This window comes from Ranitomeya variabilis, chromosome 6 (assembly GCF_051348905.1).
Source record: "Ranitomeya variabilis isolate aRanVar5 chromosome 6, aRanVar5.hap1, whole genome shotgun sequence".
NCBI classification, from domain to species: domain Eukaryota; kingdom Metazoa; phylum Chordata; class Amphibia; order Anura; family Dendrobatidae; genus Ranitomeya; species Ranitomeya variabilis.
The window spans coordinates 427,331,458-427,349,027 of NC_135237.1; the positions used below are offsets into that span (position 1 = coordinate 427,331,458).

The 17,570-nt window shown below is 43.2% G+C and overlaps 1 protein-coding gene across 1 annotated transcript; it reads right to left on the reverse strand.

Moving 5' to 3' along the window:
* Positions 1-10,707: 10,707 nt before the first annotated feature.
* LOC143783297 (histamine H3 receptor-like) lies at positions 10,708-17,358 on the reverse strand. The gene is made up of 4 exons (XM_077271703.1): positions 17,083-17,358; positions 16,258-16,424; positions 13,384-14,028; positions 10,708-10,725 (listed from the first exon to the last, which is right to left on the reverse strand). The coding sequence occupies exons 1-4, from the start codon at positions 17,318-17,320 to the stop codon at positions 10,708-10,710; spliced, it is 1,068 nt and encodes a 355-aa protein (XP_077127818.1). The 5' UTR covers positions 17,321-17,358.
* Positions 17,359-17,570: the final 212 nt, after the last annotated feature.

The following is a 17,570-nucleotide window of genomic DNA, read 5'->3' on the forward strand; positions in this document are numbered from 1 at the left end:
TCAGGAATCTTCCTGCTCAGGTGGTTTTGGGTTTTCCATGGTTGTCTATGCACAACCCGGTAATTGACTGGAAAACTCAGGACATAATTCAGTGGAGTGATTTCTTTCAGGAGAATTGCTTGGCCACATGTGTTTCTGCTGTGACTTCAAGCGTTCCGGAGTCACTTCTGGATTTTGTGGATGTGTTCTCTGAGAAGGGTTGTTCAGAGTTGCCGCCACATCGCCCCTATGACTGTACTATCAGGTTTAAACCAGGGGCCAAATTGCCTAAAGCAAGGATGGTTTTTTTTTGGGTAAATATATTTTTATTAAAGAGAAGAGAATTTTACCAGAAAAACAGTAGTTGAAAACTACGACAATGATCAAAGTACTTTTCCTTATAATATACAATTCGAGAAGAGTAACACAAAAAACACTCGTTCACAAACCTTGCATAAATCTTACATAAAAGAAAGAAGAAAAAAAACGGTCACTTTAACATATAAGCAATAACTCCTTGCCCCCGCAACAGGCGAGGACTTTCATTACCGTGAATAAAGAAAGCATACCTAAAATCAGTTCGCCCATGTCCCCTAGAGCGAGACATGCATGCAAATAGTAACATTATAAAAGTAACTGGTAAATCATGGTACAAACCTATCACACCGAGCTGGTGGAAGGTGAACAGCTCACCCAGGGGGGAGATAGAAAGAGGAGGAAATAGAGGGGGGAGCCCACATAGGTGGGGCTCAAGAAAAGAAATATAAAATGAGAACACGAAAAGAAAAGAAGAGTAGCTTAGTAATCGACTGTAGAATAGACAGGTATATTCAGGTAAACAGGTCAGGGAAACGAGCAGAATCTTTAAATAGAATCCATTCAGTCCAGATACCTAAAAAGGAGACCCTTGTCTGTGAAAGGTCTGCATCAATTTCCTCCATCCTAAAGATGGTTTCAAATTCTGAAAACCACTCCACAACATCGGGGGGAACCGGGTCTCGCCATCGGCGGGGGATCACCGTCCTAGCAGCCGCTAGGCAAAATTTAAGGATGTCCTTTTTTGGGATCCCACCGAACCGGGAACCATATAGAGCAATGCCATCTCCGGAGTACCGGTGATGTGCTTGCCTGTGATCAAACCATAATTTCGGAACACTTGGTCCCAGAATGTTCTAATCAAGGGGCAGCCCCACCAGATATGCAAAAGGCAGCCAATGCCATTTCCACACCTCCAGTGTTGTGAACTGTGTTTCTGGGCTCCCTCTGGTGGTCACTAACGGTATTGTGTTAGGTATGTCTTGTTGCAGGCCTGAGCTCCAGCTGTGTCGTTAAGCAGCGGGTGTTTCCTATTTGAGTCTCCTCTGGACTCAGTCTCTTGCCTGGCATCGTTGTATCCAGACCTATTTGGTCTCCTCCGGATTCCTTTCAGTCTGCCTCATGCAAGAAAAGCTAAGTCTGTTTTGTACAATTTGGATCGTTTGCATTATTCAGTGTTTTTGTCCAGCTTGCTTTACATTTGATTTTTGACTCGCTGGAAGCTCTAGGGGGCTGATATTCTCCCTCCACACCGTCAGTCGATGTGGGGGTTCTTGAATGTTCAGCGTGGATGTTTTGTAGGGTTTTCTGCTAACCGCATAGTCCACTATTTATTTTCTGCTATCTACACTATTGGGCCTCACTTTGCTGAATCTAGTTCATCTCTACGTTTGTGTTTTCCTCTTGCCTCACCGTTATTATTTGTTGGGGGCTTTCTATATCTTTGGGGTTCAATTTCCCTGGAGGCAAGCGAGGTCTTATTTTTTCCCTTTAGGGGTAGTCAGTTCTCCGGCTGGCTCGAGACGTCTAGAACCAACGTAGGCACATTCACCGGCTACTTTTAGTTGTTTGTGTCAGGATCAGGTATGCGGTTAGCCCAGTTTCCACCTCCCTAAAGCAGTATTTATATTTTTGCTATCTTGCCGGAATATCAGAGATCCTCTGCCATTGGGATCATAACAGAATGCCAGGCCAAAAGAAAATGTTTAATGCATCGCAGAAGCGGGATTAAAAAGAAGTTCTGAGTTTTTTTGGGTTTTTTTTGCTGCAGTTTGCCTAGCTTCTTCCATCCCCTTTTTCTCTGAGTGGCTGAAACTCTGCTGCAGATATGAATGTCCAGGCTTTGACTTCTAGTGTGGATCAGCTTGCTGCTAGGGTGCAAAGCGTTCAGGATTTTGTTATCCATAGCCCTATGTCTGAACCAAAAATACCTATTCCTGAGCCGTTTTTTGGAGATAGATCTAAATTCCTGAATTTTAGGAATAATTGTAAATTGTTTCTGTCTCTGAAACCTCGTTCCTCTGGTGATTCCGCTCAGCAAGTTAAGATTGTTATTTCCTTCTTGCGCGGCGACCCTCAGGATTGGGCCTTCTCTCTGGCGCCAGGAGATCCTGCATTGGTGAATGTTGATGCGTTTTTTCTGGCACTTGGTTTGCTTTATGAGGAGCCTAATCTTGAAAATCAGGCTGAAAAAATGTTGCTGGTTATCTCTCAGGGTCAGGACGAAGCTGAGGTATATTGCCAAAAATTTCGGAAATGGTCCGTGCTTACTCAATGGAATGAGTGTGCACTGGCCGCAAATTTCAGAAATGGTCTTTCTGAAGCCATTAAAGATGTGATGGTGGGGTTTCCTATCCCTACAGGTCTAAATGATTCAATGGCTCTAGCCATTCAAATTGATCGACGTTTGCGGGAGCGCAAATCTGATAATCCTTTGGCGGTGCTGTCTGAACGGTCACCTGATTCTATGCAATGTGACAGAATTCTGACCAGAGCCGAGCGACAAAATCATAGACGTCAAAATGGGTTGTGTTTCTACTGTGGTGATTCAACACATGTTATCTCAGCATGCTCTAAACGTTTAAAGAAAAAAGTTAATCCTGTCGCCATTGGTACTTTTCAGCCTAAGTTTATTTTGTCTGTGACTTTAATTTGTTCATTATCTTCTTACTCAGTTATGGCTTTTGTGGATTCTGGTGCTGCTTTAAGTCTGATGGATTTGTCGTTTGCCAAGCGCTGCGGTTTTGTCCTGGAGCCTTTGGAAAATCCTATTCCTCTTAGAGGAATTGATTCTACGCCATTGGCAGAGAATAAACCTCAGTATTGGACGCAGGTGACCATGTGCATGACTCCTGTACATCAGGAGGTGATTCATTTTTTGGTACTGCATAAAATGCATGATGTTGTCGTTTTGGGTCTGCCATGGTTACAGGCCCATAATCCAGTTTTAGATTGGAAAGCTATGACTGTGTCTAGTTGGGGGTGTCAGGGGATTCATGGCGATTCTCCATTGGTGTCTATTGCTTCTTCTACTCCTTCTGAGATCCCTGAGTTTTTGTCAGACTTTCAGGATGTATTTAATGAGGCCAGGTCCAGTGCCCTTCCTCCTCATAGGGACTGTGATTGTGCTATAGATTTGATTCCTGGTAGTAAGTTTCCTAAGGGACGACTCTTTAATTTATCTGTGCCAGAGCATGCCGCGATGCGGAGTTATATAAAGGAGTCTTTGGAGAAGGGACATATTCGCCCATCCTCGTCCCCTCTTGGTGCGGGATTCTTTTTTGTGGGCAAGAAAGACGGGTCTCTGAGACCTTGTATTGATTATCGTCTTCTGAATAAGATCACTGTTAAATTTCAGTATCCTTTGCCATTGTTGTCTGATTTGTTTGCTCGGATTAAGGGATCCAGTTGGTTCACCAAGATAGATCTTCGTGGTGCGTATAACCTTGTGCGCATAAAGCAGGGAGATGAATGGAAAACGGCATTTAATACGCCTGAGGGTCATTTTGAGTACCTGGTGATGCCTTTCGGATTATCTAATGCTCCTTCTGTGTTTCAGTCCTTCATGCATGACATCTTCCGGAAATATCTGGATAAATTTATGATTATTTATCTGGATGATATTTTGTTTTTTTCTGATGATTGGGAGTCCCATGTGAACCAGGTCAGGATGGTGTTTCAGGTTTTGCGGGAGAATGCTCTATTTGTGAAGGGCTCAAAATGTATCTTTGAGGTACAGAAGGTTTCTTTTTTGGGTTTTATTTTTTCCCCTTCTACTGTGGAGATGGACCCAGTTAAGGTCCGTGCCATTCATGACTGGACTCAGCCCACGTTTGTTAAGAGCCTGCAGAAGTTCTTGGGCTTTGCTAATTTTTACCGCCGTTTTATCGCTAATTTCTCCAGCGTGGTTAAACCTTTGACGGATATGACCAAGAAGGGTTCTGATGTTGCGAATTGGTCTCCTGCGGCCGTGGAGGCCTTTCGGGAGCTGAAGCGTCGGTTTACTTCAGCGCCAGTCTTGTGCCAGCCGGATGTCTCTCTTCCCTTCCAGGTTGAAGTTGATGCTTCTGAAATTGGTGCAGGGGCTGTTTTGTCGCAAAAAAGTTCTGATGGCTCCGTGATGAAGCCATGCGCCTTCTTTTCAAGGAAATTTTTGCCTGCTGAGTGGAACTACGATGTTGGTAATCGGGAGTTGTTGGCCATGAAGTGGGCATTTGAGGAGTGGCGACATTGGCTCGAGGGAGCTAGACATCGTGTGGTGGTCTTGACTGATCATAAAAATCTGATTTACCTCGAGTCTGCCAAGCGCCTGAATCCTAGACAGGCCCGTTGGTCGTTGTTTTTCTCCCGTTTTGACTTTGTGGTCTCGTACCTGCCTGGTTCGAAGAACGTGAAGGCTGATGCACTTTCTAGGAGTTTTGTGCCTGATTCTCTGGGAGTCTCTGAGCCGGCTGGTATTCTCAGAGAGGGAGTAATTTTGTCTGCCATTTCCCCAGATTTGCGACGAGGGCTGCAAAAATTTCAAGCTGATAGGCCTGATCGTTGTCCACCAGGGAGATTGTTTGTCCCTGATGGATGGACCAACAGAGTTATTTCTGAGGTTCATTCTTCGGTGTTGGCGGGACATCCTGGGATTTTCGGTACCAGAGATTTGGTGGCCAGGTCCTTTTGGTGGCCTTCCTTGTCGCGGGATGTGCGTTCTTTTGTGCAGTCCTGTGGGATTTGTGCTCGGGCTAAGCCTTGCTGTTCTCGTGCCAGCGGGTTGCTTTTGCCCTTGCCTATCCCGAAGAGGCCTTGGACGCACATTTCCATGGATTTCATTTCGGATCTTCCGGTGTCTCGGAAGATGTCTGTCATCTGGGTGGTGTGCAATCGTTTTTCTAAAATGGTCCATTTGGTGCCCTTGCCTAAGTTGCCTTCCTCCTCTGATTTGGTTCCTTTGTTCTTTCAGAATGTGGTTCGTTTGCATGGCATCCCTGAGAATATTGTATCTGACAGAGGATCCCAGTTTGTGTCCAGATTCTGGCGATCCTTTTGTGCTAAGATGGGTATTGATTTGTCTTTCTCGTCGGCTTTTCATCCTCAGACTAATGGCCAGACCGAGCGAACTAATCAGACGTTAGAGACTTATTTGAGATGTTTTGTTTCTGCTGATCAGGACGACTGGGTTACCTTTTTGCCACTGGCCGAGTTTGCCCTTAATAATCGGGCTAGTTCTGCCACCTTGGTTTCACCCTTTTTCTGCAACTCGGGTTTTCATCCTCGTTTCTCCTCGGGTCAGGTTGAACCTTCTGACTGTCCTGGGGTTGATTCTGTGGTGGATAGGTTGCAGCGGATTTGGAACCATGTGGTGGACAATTTGAAATTGTCACAAGACAAGGCCCAGCGGTTTGCCAACCGCCACCGCGGTGTGGGTCCCCGACTTTGTGTTGGGGATTTGGTTTGGTTGTCTTCTCGGCATGTTCCTTTGAAAGTCTCCTCTCCTAAGTTCAAGCCTCGCTTTATCGGTCCTTATAAGATTTTGGAAATCCTTAACCCGGTGTCTTTTCGTTTGGACCTTCCAGCTTTTGCTATTCATAATGTGTTCCATAGGTCCTTGTTGCGGCGGTACGTGGTGCCTATGGTTCCTGCTGTTGAGCCTCCTGCCCCGGTTTTGGTTGAGGGCGAGTTGGAGTACGTGGTGGAGAAGATTCTGGATTCTCGTATCTCTAGACGGAAACTCCAGTATTTAGTTAAGTGGAAAGGCTATGGTCAGGAGGATAATTCCTGGGTTGTCGCCTCTGATGTTCATGCGGCTGATTTGGTTCATGCCTTTCACGCTGCTCATCCTGATCGTCCTGGGGGTCTTGGTGAGGGTTCGGTGACCCCTCCTCAAGGGGGGGGTACTGTTGTGAACTGTGTTTCTGGGCTCCCTCTGGTGGTCACTAACGGTATTGTGTTAGGTATGTCTTGTTGCAGGCCTGAGCTCCAGCTGTGTCGTTAAGCAACGGGTGTTTCCTATTTGAGTCTCCTCTGGACTCAGTCTCTTGCCTGGCATCGTTGTATCCAGACCTATTTGGTCTCCTCCGGATTCCTTTCAGTCTGCCTCATGCAAGAAAAGCTAAGTCTGTTTTGTACAATTTGGATCGTTTGCATTATTCAGTGTTTTTGTCCAGCTTGCTTTACATTTGATTTTTGACTCGCTGGAAGCTCTAGGGGGCTGATATTCTCCCTCCACACCGTCAGTCGATGTGGGGGTTCTTGAATGTTCAGCGTGGATGTTTTGTAGGGTTTTCTGCTAACCGCATAGTCCACTATCTATTTTCTGCTATCTACACTATTGGGCCTCACTTTGCTGAATCTAGTTCATCTCTACGTTTGTGTTTTCCTCTTGCCTCACCGTTATTATTTGTTGGGGGCTTTCTATATCTTTGGGGTTCAATTTCTCTGGAGGCAAGCGAGGTCTTATTTTTTCCCTTTAGGGGTAGTCAGTTCTCCGGCTGGCTCGAGACGTCTAGAACCAACGTAGGCACGTTCACCGGCTACTTTTAGTTGTTTGTGTCAGGATCAGGTATGCGGTTAGCCCAGTTTCCACCTCCCTAGAGCAGTATTTATATTTTTGCTATCTTGCCGGAATATCAGAGATCCTCTGCCATTGGGATCATAACACTCCAGCAGCAGTTTGAAATTGAGGGAGAAAATTTGGGTAACCTGTCAGGTGTGAGGTACTACCTATATTGCAGTTTATACCCCTTCTCCGAGGCCTCACTGGAACTCGGGAGTTTATGGTTCATCAGGAAGCAACGCTCCCATTCCTCATCCGACAAAGTCCGCCCTAAATCCTTCTCCCAAGCAGACTGGAAATAGAGCCTTGCGTCAGAGTCAGGTGTTGAAAAAATTGAGTAGAGGGAACAGATTCCCCTGCTCGGGGCGAAAGCAAGGATGTTTAACATCTCCGGTCCAGAGAGACAAGCATTAAAGGATTACATTGCTGAAAGTTTGAGCAAAGGGCACAACATGCCTTCATCCTCACCTGTGGCAGCAGGGTTCTTCTTCTTGAAGAAGAAAGATGGCGGATTACGCCCGTGTTTGGATTTCAGGGAATTGAACCAGATTATGGTTCGTGATCCATACCCTATGCCACTGATACCGGATTTGTTCAACCAGGTGGCAGGTGCTAAGTGGTTTACCAAGCTTGACCTCAGGGGGGCGTACAACCTCATAAGAGTCCGTCAAGGTGATGAGTGGAAGATGGCTTTTAATACCCCTGAGGGTCATTTTGAAAATTTGGTGATGCTATTTGGGTTGACTAACGCACCTGCAGTGTTCCAACATTTCATTAATGATGTGTTTTCGCATGTTTTGGGGAAATTCGTTATCGTGTACCTAGATGACATTCTCATATATTCTTGTGACCGTGATACTCATTTAGATCATGTCAGGCAGGTGTTACAGCTTCTCAGAGAGAATAAGCTGTATGCTAAACTTGAGAAATGTGTATTTTCTGTTCAAGAGTTGGATTTCTTGGGGTATATTGTGTCTGCTTCTGGTTTTAAAATGGACGCCGCAAAGGTGCAAGCGGTGCTGCATTGGGAACGGCCTGATAACCTGAAAGCACTTCAGTGGTTCCTTGGGTTTTCTAACTACTATAGGAAATTTATCAAGGATTTTTCCATCATTGCTAAACCGCTAACTGACGTGACTAAAAAGGGTACCAATTTCTCCGTTTGGCCTGAGGCTGCTGTGCGCGCATTTGAATTTCTTAAGAACAGTTTTGTTTCAGCCCCCATTCTTGTGCAGCCAGACATATCAAAACCTTTTGTTGTGGAAGTCGATGCGTCTGAGGTTGGTGTGGGGGCGGTACTATCACAAGGCTCATCTTTGAGTGATTTGCGTCCATGCGCCTATTTCTCCAAGAAACTGTCGTCCGCCGAACGTAACTACGATATCGGCAACAGGGAGTTGTTGGCAATCAAGTTGGCCTTTGAGGAATGGCGACACTTCTTGGAGGGGTTGGTACATCAGGTTACTGTTATTACCGATCATAAGAATCTGCTGTATTTGGAGTCAGCCAAGCGTCTGTCCCCCAGGCAGGCTCGCTGGGCATTGTTTTTCACGCGGTTCAATTTTGTTGTCACTTACAGACCGGGGTCTAAAAACACTAAGGCGGATGCTCTGTCCAGGTGTTTTCCGGGGGGAGAACCTCGGGAAGATCCAGTACCCATCTTCCAAAAGGGTGTTGTGGTTTCGGCTCTCACTACCGAGGTTGAGGCTGAGATTGCCGAGGCTCAGGAGGAGGTACCATCTGAGCTTCCCATCAACAAATCTTTTGTACCGCTTCATCTCCGCTTAAAGGTTTTGGCGGAGCATCATGATGCTGTCCTGGCTGGCCACCCAGGGGTTAGAGGTACCTTGGAGTTGGTGTCACGTCGGTTTTGGTGGCCCAAGATCCGACAGGACGTGGTCTCATACGTGTCAGCTTGCACCACGTGCGCTAGGGCTAAGACGTCCTGTTGGCACACTACTTCCTCTTGAGGTACCTAGTAAGCCATGGACGGAAATCTCCGTGGATTTCATCACTGATTTGCCCTCCTCAGCTGGGAACACGGTCATCTTGGTGATTGTTGATCGGTTTTCAAAAATGTCGCACTTTGTGTCTTTGTCTTCGTTGCCTAACGCTAAGACTCTGGCTCAGGTATTTGTGCAGGAGGTGGTCAGACTTCATGGGGTTCCATCTGACATCATGTCTGATAGGGGTACTCAGTTTGTGGCAAAATTTTGGAAAGCATTTTGCTCACGGCTGGGGATCAAGTTGTCTCATTCTTCGGCGTTTCATCCTCAGTCAAATGGTCAGACTGAGCGTATGAACCAAAATTTGGAACAGTACTTACGCTGCTTTGTCTCTGATAACCAGGAGGAGTGGTCTACCTTTCTTCCTTTGGCTGAGTTTGCCATCAATAATCACCGCCAGGAGTCGTCTGGGGAGTCTCCATTTTTTTGTGTTTACGGGCTACATCCTCAATTTTGTACTTTGAGTCAGAGGGGCTCTTCCGGCGTTCCGGAGGAAGACCAGTTAGGAGCACAATTGTCATCAGTCTGGAGGACAGTTAAACAGCGCCTGTTGAGTGTGGGTGCTAGGTACAAACGTGTGGCTGACAGTAGGCGTGTGCCAGGTCCGGACCTGAGTGTGGATGACTGGGTGTGGTTATCTACAAAAAACATAAGACTCAAAATACCATCCCTTAAATTGGGTCCACAGTTTATTGATCCATTTAGGGTCACCGCCGTCATTAACCCAGTAGCGTACCGATTGGAGCTTCCTACGGTGTATAAGATACACAACGTGTTCCACAGGTCTCTTTTAAAGAAGGTGGTGGGTTCTGTGGACACGGCGCCTATGCCACCTCCAGTCTTGGTGGATGGTAATTTGGAATTTGAAGTCTCCAAGGTGGTTGACTCTCATGTAGTGCGCCGCACTTTACAGTACTTGGTACACTGGCGTGGTTATGGGCCTGAGGAGAGGTCCTGGGTACCAGCCTCGGACATTCATGCGGATCGGCTGGTCAGGTTTTTTCACCGCCGCCATCCGGACAAGCCGGGTCCTATAAGCCGTGAGGGCCCTGGGGTCCCTCGTAGAAGGCGGGGTACTGTCATGTCGGACGCTGTTCAGACCAGGTCGTTCGACAGACAGCGGTAATTCTGCTTTTGACCACTATGTGCTCATTGGCGTCGGCTAGATTTTATCTAGCTGGTCCGGGGTTAATTTACCTGATGTTCGGATTGGAAGCTGGGCCATGCCCATTGCCTTTAAATAGTTCTCCTGAACATTGGGCATTGGGCGTCGCCGATTATAGCTTCAGTCTTGTGCGTTGTTATCTCGGTCTGGAGTGGTGAGCTAGTAGTTGGAGTATCGTTGCTGGTAGTGTATTTCCCTTTGTCTTATTTACTCCTTTCTATATTTGTATTTATTTTGCCCTGTGCATTTATAGTGTATTCCTGAGTGACTGCGGCGTGGTGTATATTTTCCGTTATCCTTGTCTGTGCTAACTGTGGGTATTGGTGTATTATCTTTTCACTGGGTGGTGGGCGGTGGTTTCAGCCTAGGGTTGAAACAGAAGACAGGGTGAGGGTCGAGGCCTAGACATGCACACCATCAGTGTAAACTCTAGGTAGAGGGTCAGTCAGGATTTTCCTAGTCTGAGGGAAATTGCAGGGGCCCGGGTTATTAGCTCTTGCCCACCTAGTCTCCCCGTGACAGTGCAATACGAAGGGAAAGGGTGAGTGGAGACCCCTAGATCTGATAACACCCTACCTGCCCTACCGTCCCTAAGTTGGTTCCTCATCAATCACAGAGCAGGAACCTAAGCCCTCTATCTCCCTAGAGCCAGGCCCTGGAGGGAAGGCGAGGGGATGAGAACTGGTCAATCCCCACTGTTAATCGCCCACTGTGAACTAAAGACAAAAAGGTAGACAGACAAGGGGAATGAACTTAGTTTGAGTAGCTTGAGTTGTAACACCAAACGTCCTCAAACAGCTCCATAGAGGAGGATAGCCGACTGCTATAGATCCAAGCTTCACAAGGGAAAAATGTGAATATCACCAGCAACTCTCTGCAGCAGACTGGGGATTTATAAACCCCCAGGTCCATGTGTGTCAACTAGAGCAGGAGGGAGATTGCTGCCGGGTCCAAGAGTCAGAAGGATTAAGGAGGTGTCTGCAATACCAAATGCAGAGAACTTCTGCAGCCAGATGCATAGCGACAGTCTGTTGCATCTAACACACCCGTGACAGTACCCCCTTCTACTAGTGGTCTTCGGACACTGAGGACCAGGTTTCTCAGGATAAGAGTTGTGGAATGAACAAGCCAGCCTAGGGGTATTCACCTTTGAAGCTGAAACCCACATCCTCTCCAATGGACCATAACCCTTCCAGTGAACCAAGTACTGTAGGGAACGACGTTGGAGACAAGATTCTACAATCCACAAAATCTGAAACTCCAGATTACCATTAACCATTATTGGGGGTGGCGGTTGGGGTGAGGACTCAAGAGGTTCCACATATTTCTTGAGCAGAGACCTGTGAAAGACATTGTGGATCTTAAGGACCTGAGGTTGCTCAAGACGAAACACTGCTGGGTTAATGACGGCGGTTATTTTACAGGGACCAATAAACCTAGATCCCAACTTCCAGGAAGGAACCTTCAACTTGATATTCCTGGTAGACAACCACACAAAGTCATTCACATTCAGATCCATATCTGGCAAGAGCTTTCTGTCTGCCATACGTTTGTACCTGTCTCCCATGATCTTCAAATTATTCAGAACCCCCCACCACACTGAGGAGCAAAAAACGTTCAACAAAGCAAAACGTTCCTCTTTAAGAACTCCCAAAGCCCCTTACCCGCTAAATGTACCAAACTGTGGATGGTAACCATATGCACCAATAAACGGTGACCTGACTGTATACTCTTGATGATGATTATTTATTTCAAATTCTACCAGTGTAGGATTGCTCCAAGCCTTCAAAAGGGAAAAATGTGAATATCACCTTTAACTCTATGCAGCAGAATGGGCATTTATAAACCCCCAGGTCCAGCTGTGTCAACAAGAGCCGGAGGGAGATTGCTGCTGTGTCCAAGAGTCAGAAGGATTAAGGAGGTGTCTGCAATGCCAAACGCAGAGACTTTCTGCAGCCAGATGCAGAGTGACAGTCTGTTGCATATGACACACTCGTGACACAGTGGCTTGCAAATCATGTTATCATGCCCAATAATGAATGCTCCCCTTGACTACTCTGACAGTAATTGTCATATCTAAAATGGATTTGTAAAATTGTTTTTTTTTGTCATGTAGTGTAATCAAATATACAGTACAAAAGGGCTTGTTAGGAAGATTATTAACAAAAAGAAATTTATGATGGTGGTTTGTGTGGATCTATGTAAATTGTTTTATTAATTTATTGCAAACAGCAGAAAGGTTGTAAATTTTGCTAATAAACCTAATTTGCATTGGGGTTGAATAGTTTTGATTGCTATTGTGATATGTATGTTTATGCAATTCTTTTAAATCATCTCTTAAACAATCTACGATTGTGAATATTAGTTACATCATATACTTTCTAATGTGGTTGTCTGTTGTGTTGCTAAAAGTTTGTTTTTTGCAATTCTTTTTAAAAATAACAAAAAGAACATTATTGAAAAAACTAAATACATGTGAATTATGGAACACAAACACTTTAGATAAAAATAAAATGTAAAAATTCTAAAACTCAGTTTTCATTTTGCCTGGGCGTAGTTTTATTCTCTATTTACCTTAATTTTTGTCTTTTATTTGACGGACTTGCATGTACTGTAGTGAACAAGCCTGTCTTTTCTTCTAGAAATAGCAGGAGTCTTGTTTATATGTTATATCTGGTATTGCAGTTTATCTCTATTCTCTAGGACTAGAATATTGCTGCTAATAGAACAAAGCTTAGTTGATAGTCATTAATTTTTCCTAACCTTTTTTGTAAATTTGTAAGTGTATTTGAAATTAAGACCAGACAACCTTTTTAAACTCTATGTGACTGCAGACTTGTGAATCCTCACATCGTGCGCACTGCGTGCAGTGAGGATTCTCCGGTACGGGTGCTGGAACGCTGGTCATGTGACTGCAAGTATGCATACTCATGGCCACATTCTGACTAGATGGGCACAGCCTCAGGCAATGCAAGTGTATTGAGCAAGGCCGAAAACAGTCTAGTCTGAATTTGGCCAGTAGTATGCAAATTGCATACTTGTGGTCATATGACCACCGTTCCCAACATCAGAGAATCCTGTCAGTGCGCAGCGTGCACAATTTGAGGATTCACATAGAGTGACTGCAGATTTGTAGTTTAATAACAGACAATCCCTTCAAAATATCAAGGCATATAAAAATACACTTAGTAGTATTTTCATTTATTATACTATAAAGTATCTTGACATTATAAAAAATAAAATGCCTTTCATGATTCCACTACACGTGTTTTGAGACACATTTTTAAAATTAAGTTGAATGCTTTTCTAAAACTTTTATGACACAGTGGATATAATATAGGATTAATTGTTGAGTTCAGATATAATATCCATACTGTGATATCATACCAGTAAAGGGCCACACAGTTATTTAGGCACGCCCTGTCAATGGTGACCAGGAAAGTATAAGGAGCCCAACAAGAAGCAAAAACAGAAACTAAAATTCCCAAGGATTTTGCTACTTTTTTGTCCCTGGAGAGTTTAATGACGTGAATGGTATTGGGAATATTGGTCATCTGAGTTGAACTTGTAGAAGCCGTTGGACTATGTCTAAAGGATTTCTCAAATGTCTTTCTTACGTGTAAACTAATATTCTTTGTCTCGGTTATATGAGCAGAAGTCAGCACTAGGTTACTTGATATGATGAATGGCTTCACATCTTTTGATGTTCCTCCTAATGGGTCACAAGCAGACTGTTGTCTTTTCTTCTTACTGCGTTTCGAAATGCTCCAGCAGATGCTCAGATTAAAAAATGATATACTTATTAATGGAAGAAAAAAATCAAAGACTGATGTAGCTAAGTGAAAGTACCAGGTATCAAAGAATCCTGCCGTACATACATCCTCATCTTTGTGACTTTCACCAAAAGCACTTTCCCAAAAGAGAATAGATGGACTGTAGAGAAGGAAAGACATAATCCACACTGCTGTCATCTTCATGAGAGTCACGCTGTGTCTTTTTTGAAGAGTGCGATAATGTACCTACAGAAAGGTAGAATGGAAAATCTCTTTGTAAATGCCGTATTCTGAGTGATAAAGCATAACCTTTATGAGCAACCATTAAATGTAGTACACAGAATAAGTAGGAATCAAGAAACCCTATAATCCATGAAAAACCATTCATTTATACAGAGCGGATCAAACTGAAAATCCTGATCTTCAGGAGTGCACCACTTCTCCTGCTTCGGCGCGCACATAAAAATGAGCACTTTAGACTAATCCATTGTTGGTTCGCAATTATGATCCAACCAGCTCCAAGGCTATGTTTTCAAGCACTTCACTACTTGCTTAGGAGACCCGACGCCTCTGAAAGACTGTGGTGGTGGCTGGTAAACTAGACAACACATAATAGAATGAAAAATCCTTTTGTAAGACAAAAATTGCAAAGTTGTTTATTTTACAAGAAATTTGCAATTTTACCTATTTAGCAAGATGAGACAACCTTTTTATAAGGAGTTGTTCCCCTTCACACAATGTTCAGCCTGAGGTGAAGTTTGTTAAAAAATATAAACTGCACTACACTCACCTTCCTCAGGTCCACCGATGAGTCTTTGTTATATTTTTTTAAGAAACTGCACTATCTAAAAGGGAGCAACACTTTTAATCTCTTCTTTGAAAGGATTGTCATAATATTTATTTAAAAAAGATAAAAATTCAAACATTCATATAGTATAACAAAACTAATGGAGGAACTAAGATGGTCTTTGAAGGGAGATATATATATATATATATATATATATATATATATATATATATATATATATATAATTTCCAAAGTGGGGAGAATCCCAAATAAACCCTCAATAGAAGACCATAAAATGTAACTTTTTTTTCTATTAAGTAAAATAAAGTATATACAAAGGGTATAAAATGTTTTGTCCCTAATCTGTCTCTGAAGTCTGCAGTTATTTTATGCAGTACTTCTGCTAATTTATATTTAGAAAGTGTATAGCACCCAGTATGCTAATATATATTGGCAGAACAGGACAGCAGACTTTAGCACCAGCGTCCCCCCAACATGTTTCACTGTGCTAGTGGCATCATCAGGGGATGGGACATAGGCTTAATGTTATACCCTTTGTATATACTTTATTTTAATTAATAGAAATAAAAGTTAAATTTTATGGTCTTCTAGTGAGGGTTTATTTGGGGTTCTCCCCAATTTTGGAAATTATAAATATTCATATAGATAAAGAAAAATTCCAAAATTGTGCCGTCACTCACCTCCTACGTGTATTCCAATCTCAAATTGACACCCTCTTGAAATTTCCTACATACTGATACCAAAAATGGGTGGTCCAACATTGGAGCCCACTCAGGGCAGCACGGTGGCTCAGTGGATAGCACTGCAGCCTTGCAGCGCTGGAGTCCTGGGCTCTAATCCCACCTTGGACAACATCTGCAAGGAGTTTGTATGTTCTCCCCATGTTTGCGTGGGTTTCCTCCGGGCACTCCGGTTTCCTCCCACACTCCAAAGACATACTGATAGGGAATTTAGATTGTGAGCCCCATCGGGGACAGTGATGATAATGTGTGCAAACTGTAAAGCGCTGCGGAATATGTTAGCGCTATTTAAAAATAGAGATTATTATTATTACCTGCTTTCCTACTGAGGACTACATTACCCCATGCTCTCGCCTGTTCACTTCCTTTTTGCCTTACATTTTTCCTAGCAATATTGGTAAACTGTATATTCCTTCTGTCCAGAGAGGACAGAAAAGTTGTATGCATTTTATCATTGTACAGAACAAGAAAGTAACCCACTATAATAGCATAGCAGTGAAATACTGCACCTACTTCGCCTTAAAAAAAGAATTACAGGTAGATGTAACAACTTGAGTCTACCAAGTACGCATCAACAGTTGTGATGAGGCATTTTAACCAGTTTTCAATTTTGTTATTGGTTATATGTAAAAATATGATTCATTTTTTTAACTTTTGTACATTGAGGCATAATTATGGTTGTGGGAATACTCCTTTAAAGTACCCATAGGTCATCATATGTTAAATAGCTTTTTCAACAAAAGCTTATTTTCATGTGTCATTGATATTTTTTAGAAATCTACCAAAAAAAGTGCATCATCCCGTATATATGGACTAATACGACTCTTAAAACATGCATGTGTGGAGAAAAGGATCAATAGCTAAAAGAAGAGGTATGCTTAGCATGCGTCCATTATATATAGACAATAAACAGTACAAAATACTTACAGCCTGAGTTACAGAAAAGAATCTGTCGTAGCTGATCAGAACAATATTGAGCACTGAGGCTGTGGACATTGTGTAGTCAGCAACTAACCACAGTTTGCAGAGACATTTTCCAAGTCTCCATTTCCTAGTCAACATGTACTGTAGAAATAGGGGGGTGTTAAAAGCACCTAAAAATATTAAAAGAGAATAATTTCTGATAAAACCACATTGTCTGTGCTAGAAATGGCATAAGCCATACATGAAAAATACCTGTCAGATGAGCGCTACTTTGTCGGAAAGCTTTCTCTCCCGAATCATGAGATACTCATGAGTGCTGATGATTTCAGCAGGGAGAGAGGAAAAAGACGCTGCCAGACTCCTCTAGCTTCAAATCACAGGACATTGCTTCAATTACTAGTATATCTGATCACTGGTACAATTTGCACAATATTTGAACATTTTCTTGAAGGTTGCTTTCTGGCGGTGGGAGTGATGTTTTTATTAAAAAAAAAAGAAAGGAAAACTGTCACGTATCAGCCACTGGCTGTATGAACTCAGCCAAGTAAGCTTGACTCTGAAACACTGTGGCATTTCAGAGAAAATCATAATTTAATAGCCGCCTGACACAAGCATTTTACTTAAATCTATGCATTGTATCAAACTGTTACCGTGAGAAGCAGTAATTCATTTTTTTTTCAGCCTATAAAATGAATATTTTCAATCACTGAGACTAATGATCTTGAAAACAGTGAAGGATTACGCAAAGTAGATTAAGAAGTTGCAGAACTTTTGTACTGTGCTGCAAGATGAATAAAACAAAATTGCAATGAAACACGGGACACGTACCGATAAAAAAATCACAGATCGCTAAATTGAGGAGAAAGAAGTTGCTCTGAGTTCGTAGCCTCTTGTCTATAATGAATGCTACCATTACCAGGGTGTTACCAAGGACCGTGAGAGAAATAAATAGCGACAGTACAATCACCACAAATGTTTTCATGACAAGTGAATATTGTTCCTGAGTGTCTTCAGTCTCATTAAGAATCAATAGATGCGTCTCATTATAGAAGTGATCACATTGCATCGTGAATGATCAGTAAGAGTCATGTGTAAATGAGAAGAGTTGAGATTGTACAAGGCACACTTCAGGGCTACTAAACAGCACGTCAGCTACGCATGCCATGGTCATACCTCTCATACATCTTTTATACCAGCTCTAATTGTCACTTTAATCCCCAGTGACTATTTTTTCTTACTTGCTGATATTATGACAGATGACTAGTTACTTAAATCCCTATTGGATTCAATTTGTTCTTGGTCATAGCCACAGCTTA